Below are 12,321 nucleotides of genomic sequence, written 5' to 3' on the forward strand. Positions count from 1 at the left end.
ACATGGGTTAAAAAAAAATCATATATACGTACCTGTACCATTAATAACCAAGTATCCCCAACATACTATATGGGTTAAATAAAATTGTATATTAATAAACAAGAGGTGTTTTATTGACTATCATTACAACAAATGTTCAAAAACACTAATACAAAAAAACACTAACACAAAAAGTCTGGAGCCAACCTCTCTGTCCTCACCACAAATGTTCTGAAAAGTTTGAGAAAGTTATGATTAATTAACATTTTAATGACATTTAACATCTAAATTTATACACTAAAAACTTATTACATTAATTTTCGTAAATATATTACCTGCTGGGCATGCACTTCCAATACAGACCCGTCTCGTCAATATTGAAAACTTGGCGAGGTGAGTAGCCTCCCTCCCTCACCAGCCTCTTGAACTCATCAGGGAAGGCTTCTGCTGCCACCTCGTCAACACTTGCGCGCTCCCCCGTAATCTTGATATTATGAAGCGCTGCCCGCATCTAGAAACAGAGAAATGCACCATGTGTCAGCTATTTTAGATTTTACATATTTAAATTTATAAAATAGCTGTAGTACGTATAACATACGATCTATTTCAGGCTTTATTTGAAACCTGTAGACACAAATACATGTATATATGCACCACGTGTAAGCTACGTATTTTAAGTTACTCACCTTAAACTATAGAAACCATCCCCCGCTGGCCTTGAATTCCTTGTACCGGTGTGGTTCTGAGGTGGATGGCTGTGTCCCTAAGGTGGCTGTGGCTCTGCCTCTTCCTCCACCTTGATGGCGTCCCACAGCAATCTCGCTTTGTCCATGATCAAAGCCTGGTTAACAGGCATTCGCTTCTGGTTTAGGTCCTCAATCCAGGTGGTCAGCATCAGCTCCATCCTGTCAAGTCTCGGAGTCGCAGCTGTCCAGTCTGAATGACGACCGATGAGGCTTCTTTTATCTGGTCCCACTTCCCCCAAATGATGGACAGTCAACCGTTAAAGTTTCATTTCATCTCCCAGCATCAACTGCTTGGCACCCTCCTCCAAACTCTTGATTATAGAAGTCTTGTCCTGAAGTCGGTGTCACACTAGCACTTTATCCATCGATTAATGCGATTTCCGTCTATTTTTCAACGTTCCGCATGAACTTATTGCATGAATTTGTCAGACGATAGGGATCGTTTCCGTCTGCAAATTTTCCGCCTTTGTTTACATACCAAGAACCTTCCTTGTCTTCTCAGATTTCTTCCCCATCTTCATTAACACGTTACCTGTGTGTTGGGCCAGCCAATCATAGCGAAGCTGCCGCGCTTCGTCCCTCACCCAGCAAATTAAAACCCAGAAAATTCACTAAAACGGATGTGATTGTACGTTATGCGGATTTTTTGGTCTAACATTATATAGTACATTAAACCAGAAATTCGTTATATATGTATGTATGTATATGTGTGTGTATATATATATATATATATATATATATATATATATATATATATATATATATATATATATATGTGTGTATATATATATATATATATATATATATATATATATATATATATATATATATATATATATACAGTCGCCGCCACAGGTATTGGTGCGATGGTTTTTTTTTCATCTGTAGCACTAAAACAAGTGCAATACTAACATGTATGTAGAACCTATCAGCCTCTAATACTTTGTGGGGAGTCCTTTCCTTTTCAGACAGCTCTCAAGGCGTCGAGGAATAGATTCAGCCAGTCTTTGGAACATTGAGGGTTCTAAGTTGTCCCAAATGTCCTGAATCTCCTTCACAAGCTTTTCCACAGTTGCTGTGTTACGTCCTCGTAGTCTTCGTTTTATTAGTCCCCACACATTTTCAATTGGATTGAAATCTGGACTATTACCAGGCCAATCGTTTATGTAATCCACTCCTACAAATTCAAGCCATTCTTTGATTAGTTTTGCTATGTGTGCAGGGGCACCATCCTGCATGAACACCTCACTCACTCTTACAGGTATCAAAGCAATCCTCGAGATGGTCACACAACAGTTCCAAATATGATTCCTTGTTCACTGTTGTGTTTTTAGGTAATATAACCAGCTTGCCCACACCATAATACCCAAATGCACCCCTTACCATGACACTATCAGGGTGCTTGACTGTCCCCTGTGTGTACTTGGGATGGTACGGGTCCGCACCCAGACGGAGCCTAACCTTACCTCCTCGGTTCCCAGTAACATTAAATGTAGCCTCATCGGTCCACAAAACCTTCTTCCACTTTTCATTGTCCCAATTTAGATATTTCTTACAAAATTTCACACGATTGTGTTTCTGTTTCTCCATCAGAAGAGGTTTGCGTCGTGGTGCCCGATGCTCATAAGACAAATCGTCCTTGAGGCGGCGTTGTATTGTCCTAACAGACACATCTTGCAGGAGTTTTGGATTTTTTTCTTTCAATTCTTTAGCTGTTATCCTTGGTTCAGCTTCCACCTGTCTTTGGATAACCTTCAGAGTCCTTTTGATGTCTTTTTAGCTGGTCCAGTCCTCTTGACTTGGAATGGGGGATAATCACCTCCCGCTGTCTTGCATTTCTTTGTCCATCTCTGGACACTGCACAACGATACTCTGGTCTGGATTGATATATCCTTGTTAGACTTTCCTGCCTTATAAAGTGAGCTTATTGCTGCAATTTTCTCCCTTGTGAGCTCTGGGCCTCGTGGCATTATTACAAAAATCCCACAAAAAACACAGCACGTCAGAGCGGAAAAAAACAATTGATGCGGTCACGACTAATCACAAAAAGCAACTGAGTTATTCTATAGGCAACTGAGATCTTTATTGTCTGCACGTGGATCTTAAGCTCAGCCTACTCTACCATGTGCTTTCGCGCCAATACCAGTGTCGGTTTTCTTAGGTGTAAAATGGGGGTCCTTAATAATTCATCACGGGTATTGGCGCACATTTTTCGCGCCAATACCCGTGGCGCCGACTGTATATACACATATACTGTGTATATATATATATATATATATATATATATATATATATATATATATATATATATATATATATATATATATATATATATATATATATATATATATATATATATATATATATATATATATATATATATATATATATATATATATATATATATATATATATATATATATATATATATATATATATATATATATATATATATATATATATATATATATATATATATATATATATATATATATATATATATATATATATATATATATATATATATACACACACACACACACACACACACACACACATATATATATATATATATATATATATATATATATATATATATATATATATATATATATATATATATATATATATACGACTGCTACAGCTCACTAGTGTGTTATCCTGGCAAGGTCGCCAACTTTGTTACGGTCAGTACAGTGGGGAATATAACACTCCACAGAGTCCCCACTACTATAAATCACAGCAGCCGTAACACTCAGGTTCTTTCAAGGTCGCCAACAGTGTATAACTTCCCCCACTGTAAGGGAATCTCCTTAGCAACTCCTTCTCCTCCTGTACCCAACCAAGTAGAATTTATAAATGGTAGATGTTATGTGTAACAGGGCGAGGCCTTAATACCCCCTAGAGAAACCGCCCACAAGGACAATTCCACCCACTTCTCTATGAAGTATTAATGCCTCTCCACACGCCTTGCCCACAGACTGGGACAACACGCGCAGTATATTACTATACTATCCTACTACAAGTGCTTCCTAACACCTGTCAGACTGACTCGCTCCCCTACCCTACGACTACTACAACATATGATGTGTACAGCACATCCGGTGGTGTACACACAAGCCCAGACACCACCTACGGGTGACAACCAGCCATACAAGGAGTCCAGATACTCGTCACAGACAAGTCTGACGGACGAGAACTACGCACTGGCCGATAGCACGAAGCTTCTCAGCTTTCACTAGCGTGCGTGGCTATAACCACTACAATACAGTATAATACTGGGGCTATACAAAAGATGATGGGGCACACAGCCGCCCACCAAACCCCACTGGTGACCATGGCCACCACAACGACAAACAGGACGAGACAATGCGTCCTCCGCGCGTTGCCGCCACAAGACAAGACGGACGCAAAACAAGTGCAGCCAAACCAACTACACTTCTAGAACAACAAGCCCGTTGCTCTAACAGTCACGGTCTACCCAGTAGCAAGCCCGCTACTCAAAGGAGGGCACAACTCCCAGACCGATGACTACTGAGTACCTCTTAACACACAGTCCAGCACACGCGTCTCTTCCTGTGCCCAGAGCGCACGTGTTACCTCAGCTGAAGACTGCCGAGGAGCCCGCGCTGGGTGGCGTCACACATACGCATATAATATAATTAAATAAAGGGGAAATAATGCGGTGCCCCTCACAATATATATATACACTTATCCCTCGGCTATCGCGCCCAATTGGGGCCGAAATAGCCGCGCTATAGCCGAAAACGCGATAGCCGAATTGAACAACTAATGGTGAAAATTGTTATTGGTACCGCAACCACAAATTTTACTCCTAATATCCCTCATTTTTACTTCTTTTTAAATTACTGTATAATCCATTGGTACCAATTAAAACATGTCAAGGTTATAACATAAAAAAAATTACATCAGCTCATTGTATTTACTAGAGATGTACCGATGCATCGGTATCGGTATCGGAATCGGCGGTATCGGCCCATTTTTTGGGTATCGGTATCGGCTTATTTTATGCCGATACTTACGATACCTAAAAGGAATTTACTACTTAGTGATATATTCGATATAAGATATTGATTACTGAGTAATTTACCTTTGCAAATGGCTTCAAAAAGCTTCTAGAATTGCTCCTATTTCACAAACGTTCTCAGAAGGACTTACAGCATCCCCCAAAACAAAGCCTCCCATCTGATAACGATCGCCGTCCACCAACTCATCCTGGTGTCCAGTGCAGTAATCACTATAAGTAGTAGTATCGGTATCGGTGGTATCGGTATCGATAGTAGTATCGGTATCTGCCCAATTAGGTGGTATCGGTATCGGAATCGGCCAAAATTCTGGTATCGGTTTTGGCCAATGAGCGCTCAGATACCCCATGACGTCATGGCTGGGCGCGCGATAGCAGGCATCTGAGGTCGCGATAATGAAATTTTAGCAGCTTTTCATGGGTGCGTGATAGCAATAAAACGCGATAGCTGAAGTCGCGATAGCCGAGGGTTGACTGTATATATATATATATATATATATATATATATATATATATATATATATATATATATATATATATATATATATAAATCTTCAATTTATCATATAACTAAAACATAAATATCAGATTTTACAGAGGTTTTATAATACATATAACTACACACACACACACACACACACACACACACACACACACACACACACACACACACACACACACACTAGGTAAAACTACAACTAGGTAAATACACACACACATAGTGTAGTGGTTAGCACACTCAATTCACATTCGAGAGGCCCACGTTCGAATCCCAGAAAGCGGCGAGGCAAATGGGAAAGCCTCTTAATGTGTGGCCCCTGTTCACCTAGCAGTATATAGGTACAGTATGTAACTCGAGGGGTTGTGGCCTCGCTTTCTGGGTGTGTGTTGTGTGTGATGTGGTCTCAGTCCTACCCGAAGATCGGTCTATGAGCTCTGAGCTCGCTCCATAATGGGGAAGACTGGCTGGGTGACCAGCAGGCAACCGAGGTGAATTACACACACACACACACACACACACACACACACACACACACACACACACACACACACACACACACACACGATGGAAGGACAAGAGAATATGAAAAGATCAGGATAAGGTAGTGTGTGAAGGATATTGGAAAATACAATTTTCCACACAGAATAGTGGAAAAATGGAATACATTGGATAATGGAATTGTTACAGCAGTGTGCATAACTTTAAAGAAATAATAGATAAATGGAGATATGGAGACAGGACACTATGAGGCCCGCTCAAACCCTGTACAATACAACTAGGTAAATACACACTGAAAGGGAATTTTCTTGTTTTAAAGAGGAAAAATCCAATATGGGAAAGACAATATCAGTGGAAAAAGAAATTAGGAGTCTGAGGGAGATGTTTCCTGGGATACTCGAGAAGCAAGATCAGCTGTTCATGGAAAATCAAGAACTGAAAGAGAGATGTGGGAAATTAGAGAATACTATAGAGATGAACAATGACAGGAAGAAAAAGAAATAAAAAAGGGAAAGAGTGTCATTAAGGACAAGTGTAAGGACTATGAAGTGGCACTGGAGGGGTTAAAGAAAAAAGGGAACACTAAAGTGGGGGCAAGAAAAGGAGCGATTAGTGAAACAAAGCTGGAAGAGTGGAGGAAGGCATGCAAAAAAGAACAGGAGGATGAAAAAGTGAACCTTGCAGATGTGTACAAGCAAAAAAATGAGAAAAAATCAAGGATACATTGATACTAATGATTAATGAAAAGAAAGAGTTAGTGAGGTACACAGTGGACAAAAAGAAATGTATGGTTATTATATGGATCACAAGAGAAGAAAACCCAGTGAAATTTGTGAGGGAATAGGAAAAGAAAGAAATTACTAAGAAAATTATTTCAGTGGTTCAGAATGAAGAATAGGGTATAGAAAAACAAAATGAAGAAATATATATAGTTGAAAAAACATAGTGAGGGAAATGAAACGCCATTAAAAGTTAAAATGAAATTTCAAGAAGTGGGTAGAAGAAAAATAAGGGAGGAGCAGAAAACTGGCAAGAAATGTAGAATATAATAGCAGCTGTGATATGGTCACCAAGCTCTAAAAAAGATACAAGAATATTAGAATGGATTCAGAAGATAGCTACAAAGATGGTGCCAGAACTAAAGGACCTAACATATGAAGAAAGGCTGAAGGAAATGGGACTGCCAACCTTACAAGATAGAGGACATGTAAATATTAGGATGAGGCAGTGTGTGAAGGATATTGGAAAATACAGTTTTCCACATACAGCAGAACGGTGGAAAAGTGGAATGCATTGAGTGATGAAGTTGTTACAGTATGTACTGTGCATAATTTTCAAGAAAATTGGATAAATGGAGACATGGAGACAAGACACTCTGAGCCCTGCTCGAGCCCTATACAATACAACTAGGTAAATACACATACGTACTTTACCAGAGGCAATACTCACACTGCTGCTGCTGCTGCTGCTGTCTATTACCTCCACTATCTTGCACCAACAGTGGGATGGAAGTCTGCTTCATCTTGGTGCTAGATGAAAAAAGTTTATAAGTGAATCTCTCTCTCTCTCTCTCTCTCTCTCTCTCTCTCTCCTGTGCAACAGCAAAGCTTTCACAGTTAAAAATTGCAGGCTTTCAATCATTATATAAACAATTAGTACTTAGAAATTGTGCTATAGATTATACCTACTGCACCCCATCTTATCACATCACATCACAATGTGCTTGCATATCACTGGTAGTGTTGATAACCTTTTAGGGAAATGGTTACGTAAACAAGTATACTTGAGGATGAAGGGTATGGAAGTGTGGACACTGACAATGAGTCACCAGCTAATTAATTAATGGTAGTCAGGTTCTGTGTGTGTGTGTGTGTGTGTGTGTGTGTGTGTGTGTGTGTGTGTGTGTGTGTGTGTGTGTAGTAACAACAACAACAACAACAACAACAACAACAACAACAACAACAACAATAATAATATAGTTAATTTACTAGAATTGCAGTAACACATACTGAAAAATACAATGGGGGAGGAGCGGGGTGCTTGAAACTAGACAACTATCCTATTAGTTAGTCGCTCACACCATGGTAGGAATCACACGGAGGCGGTATCGGTCCAAGTATGTGTGTTTACCTTGGTTGTATTTACCTAGTTGTGAGATACAAGAAAAAGAGTTCATGCTGTCCTGCCTCCTGATCCGTTTCTATCAAAATTTTGCTTAAATTTATGTATGGTCTTTGCACGCACCATTTCATCATGAATTTGTTCCACACTGCTATACTTATGTGAGGAAAACTATATTTCTTTATGTCTCTTCTGCAATCACTCACTTTCAGTTTTCTTCTATGTCCTCTAGTGCTCCTCATATCAAGATCCAATAGATCATCTTTGTCCAGCTTTTCTATCCTTTTCATTATCCTATATACTGCTATCATATTACCTCTTTCCTTCCTTTCCTTCAGTGTAGTTAGTTAGTTGGTGTGTGTGTGTGTGTGTGTGTGTGTGTGTAATTCACTGTTTGATCTGCTGCAGTCTCTGACGAGACAGCCAGACGTTACCCTACGGAACGAGCTCAGAGTTCATTATTTCCGATCTTGGGATAGGTCTGAGACCAGGCACACACCACACACCGGGACAACAAGTCACAACTCCTCGATTTACATCCCGTACCTACTCACTGCTAGGTGAACAGGGGCTACACGTGAAAGGAGACACACCCAAATATCTCCACCCGGCCGGGGAATCGAACCCCGGTCATCTGGCTTGTGAAGCCAGCACTCTAACCACTGAGCTACCGGGCCGTGTGTGTGTGTGTGTGTGTGTGTGTGTCACAAAGGAAATGTAAGTCACCTGTTGGTCTTCCCAAACTATGAGCAGGAAAACCTTCACCTCACTGATATGCCAGCCCTTCCATAATTATAATTAGCAACATAGCTGTGAACCCCTGGAAGCCCAAAGAGTGAGAAGCACAGCTCTACGGAGCGCAGCCCCTGGTCAGGTCTAGGGCGATACCCTGATGGGGTATGTAGAGGGGGCAAAGCCATTGGGGATTTTAAGTTTTCAGTCAGGTGAAGACTTACAAACTGAAGGAAAGAGAACGTTTTATTATCCGGAAAATTCGGTTTTACAATTTCCCTCAGAAAATATGTTAAATAGAATATCTGGGAAATATTTGTAAAAAATGCTTGCGTTTTTAGAGGCGATGGTTGTGAGATAAAAGTTAAGCTAAAATGAGTGAGTATCACGCTTCATGCGTCAGAGTTGATAAGTATGTAACTCTACAACAAGGGTGACAATTTTGGTATTTAAAAACGTTTCCAACGATGACTCGACACATCCTCTCAGGGATACTAATCTAACCTAGCATACCCCAAGATGATATTACCCTAACCTGCATCGTCTCAGATACTAATCTAACCTAACCTATCCCAAAGAGGATATTACCTTAGCCTGGACCCCTACAGAGACACTGGTTTAACCTAACCTTTAAATTAGCTTACACTATTAACGTGGTAGATACTGCCGCTTCATTGTGTCTAACTCGAGGGTTCTTGTTCACCGCCAAGCACCTTCTTCAAGAAAGCTGGACTCTAACGGACACAAGAGACACTTCACAGTACTTTGAAAAAACAAAAACAGCACACGGCAGTCAACCTTCACTTCCAGATAGAAAACCATTTGATTGGCTGATATCTTTTCTCTAACATTTCTTTGGCTGTGAAGAACTTACCGTGCATGCACACTTCCAGTCATGGTTCCACAATCACGCTCGAACGAAACATTTTCTCGAACACCCAAGATTCGAAACAATTCCGAACAACAATGGCGCCTAAGGATTTAGTAATTATTCGTAAAACACAGAAACACAAATATCTCCAAATATACTAACATGTGACGAAAGATCAGTGAGACAGTTTGTCAGAATCCTACAAGGTAAGCAAAAATAATTTCTAACGTTCTAGAGGCTATTAGTTTACGGTATTACTCTAGGATCAGGTCAAGGGAATTTAACGGAAAGTGCCACGTGTCTAAGGATATTTATCTTTAATATTATAAGGTTATAGTCATCAGTAAAACCTGGTACCGTATGCATGACTACACCAAAATGACCTTGTCAACCATTTTTATCCCTCGTTTTACTAGTTAATCAGCGCTTTTTTTCTCTCTGCCACCGGAAAACCCAGCATTCCATAAAATCCCCACACTTGCTGGGGAAGAGCCGAATTTATCTAAATAATAATTTTGCCTTTTCCACGAAAACTCATATATAACTTTTCTTGGAATTCAATAAGTGTGTAAAATTCATATTTTCAATGTTGCAGTGCATGATGGATTAATTGTAAAATAATACCTATGCTGAGAAAAAAATATATATAAGCATAAGTATCCATATTCTTTAATTATGTCACTTTCAACAAGTTTAATTCAGTCACATCCTCCACACCATACAGAAATACTGAGGCACTGGCTTAATAACTGTGAATCACCAGCTATAATAATGATAAAATGAATAAGTATAAACTTACGTGTTCTTAAAAGTAGTAGTGAAGGTGACCACTGAAAGGTTCAAGTTGCTCCTCGACCTCGCAACTAGCTGACAAATCACCAGCTAAGCATTGGTGTCAACAAACAAACACTACATACCGCTCGTGCGCGAGCAAACACCCACCTTCTCCTTGATAAGAAGTCAGACTGCAGAGGCAGGGACACCCTGGCTGGGAGGGGCAATCCCCAGGAAAAGAATGAAAAGCGGAACTGACTACCCTGCAGTACCAGTTGCCAACTACAAGGGAAGGCTGAGCAACGTGACTCCTCATTCCTGCTGTTACACGATTATGTATCTATATACATGTACATCAAATTCAATGTAACGCTTGATGTGCAAGGCAATTTGTGAGGATTATTATAGTTACTTAATGTTATTAATTGTGTCGTCCATTCTGAAAAAAGGTATTCAACAAAATTCTTCCGTAGCAGGAAAGGCAGAGCCGCGGCCTGCCAGACGCACGATGTTTGAAGGTATGATGATCTCGTGCATGTGTTGGTTGTTGCCGTTGTTCACTTCACAATTTGGTAGTTTATTGTGCAGTTTATTGAGTTTATAGTTCATTCTTATTGCAAAGCGGGCAACAGCAAAATAATTCAAAGTAATTATATTATTATGTAATTATAACCCACTTGAATATCAATGCAAATTATGAAATCGGTTTATTGTCAATTATTATTATTATTATTATTATTATCTCTCTCTCTCTCTCTCTCTCTCTCAGTTACAACTTTATTAAGAAAGAAAACAATGATCATAGTGTCTGGCTACGTAAGCTGGACAACATTTTCTAAGTTGTCTAAGTTCAAGCAACCATGATTACAATAATGAAAGGAATGGCAATCTGCTGGTTTGCAGTCGCAGATAGACGCAGGGTTGGGAACATAAAAGATAACTCTATATTCCTTGAATGGGAGGCTGTTCTTCATCCACTGCAGGCTCCAATGATCTCATGGACTCTGTTACAGTTTTAACCATGCACACTAGTTTTGTTGTCAGTGGGAGCATGAACATTAGTTCTACATAGAGTACAAGTAAATGGATATCAGGCACATGGACAATATTTTTTCTAACTAGGAATTCCAGTGTCTGATTAGCAAAGAGCAAAGTGGACAGGTATTGTGAGACAAAAGCTCAGTGGATAAGACTTACTTCTACATTTACTCAGTCTGTTAATTGCAGGTATATCACAGAAATTTTGACAGCCTTCTTAGTATTAACTGATCATCAGCACAAAGTTAATAACAGTTGTAGATAGAATCCAGAAGTTCTATTGAAGGTTTTCCTGAGTATACTATTGTTCTGAAGGTGAATGGAATTGGGAACCTTTGCCTCTTCATTTTTATTTTATGAAACCAGACTCTTTTAAGATGTCAGTCCAGGATATAGACTGACATATCCCAGATTGACGTAACTGACAATAAAAAAAAAAAAAAAAACACGAATCAATAATTGTGTTCTTGCCTTAGGAATTAAACTGCCATTTATCTTTTTTTTTTTTTTTACCTTCATACTAAAGCTGTTTTACTTAGATTCCATTGATCACAATTCTACATTTAATTTCCATACTTGTAAAGAAGATCCAGATGCTACAGTTCTGAGTTAGATTAGTGCCATCACCAACTAATTAAGTAACTTCAAAGTAAGAAATTTTTATCATTTCAAAGTGGTTATCCAGTACATAAAATGTGTAACTTTTTTTTTTTTTTTTTTTTTTTGCTACATCATACATGCATTCAGTGAGCTAGTACTGTCAGTCAACTCTAACTTGATTATATTTTGTAATGTATATGTTGTCATCTTTAATGTCATATTACAGAATCAGTAATCACCGGGAAATTCAACATGCCACAGACTAAGATATACTTTGTTATCATTAACAATTAGATTAACATTTTCAATAACATGCTAAGGATTAATACAATGAACAAAGTTTTATAATGATTATTCAAAATATAAAACAAATTGACAAATCTTTATAAGAGCAAATATGAAACATTTATATTCA

At 38.9% G+C, this 12,321-nt stretch overlaps 1 protein-coding gene and 1 long non-coding RNA gene across 3 annotated transcripts in view; both read right to left on the reverse strand.

Moving 5' to 3' along the window:
* LOC123516755 (transient receptor potential cation channel subfamily A member 1 homolog) overlaps nucleotides 1–10,531 on the reverse strand; it is a 30,755-nt gene extending 20,224 nt beyond the window's left edge. The window contains exons 1-2 of one of the 2 annotated variants that reach the window (XM_045276382.1): nucleotides 10,437–10,531; nucleotides 7,220–7,299 (exon numbers count right to left, since the gene is read on the reverse strand). In XM_045276382.1, the coding sequence (XP_045132317.1) occupies nucleotides 7,220–7,292 (73 nt within the window). In that variant the 5' untranslated portion in view covers nucleotides 7,293–7,299; nucleotides 10,437–10,531. Of the gene's footprint in view, nucleotides 1–7,219; nucleotides 7,300–10,293 lie in introns of both variants that reach the window. The other variant, XM_045276381.1, reaches the window with a different exon arrangement.
* Nucleotides 92–1,421, reverse strand: LOC123516758. The gene is made up of 3 exons (XR_006678273.1): nucleotides 666–1,421; nucleotides 315–490; nucleotides 92–210 (listed from the first exon to the last, which is right to left on the reverse strand). It is a non-coding gene; the product is annotated as an uncharacterized LOC123516758 (long non-coding RNA).
* Nucleotides 10,532–12,321: the final 1,790 nt, after the last annotated feature.

The sequence above is a fragment of the Portunus trituberculatus genome, chromosome 41 (assembly GCF_017591435.1).
Source record: "Portunus trituberculatus isolate SZX2019 chromosome 41, ASM1759143v1, whole genome shotgun sequence".
Lineage (NCBI taxonomy): Eukaryota > Metazoa > Arthropoda > Malacostraca > Decapoda > Portunidae > Portunus > Portunus trituberculatus.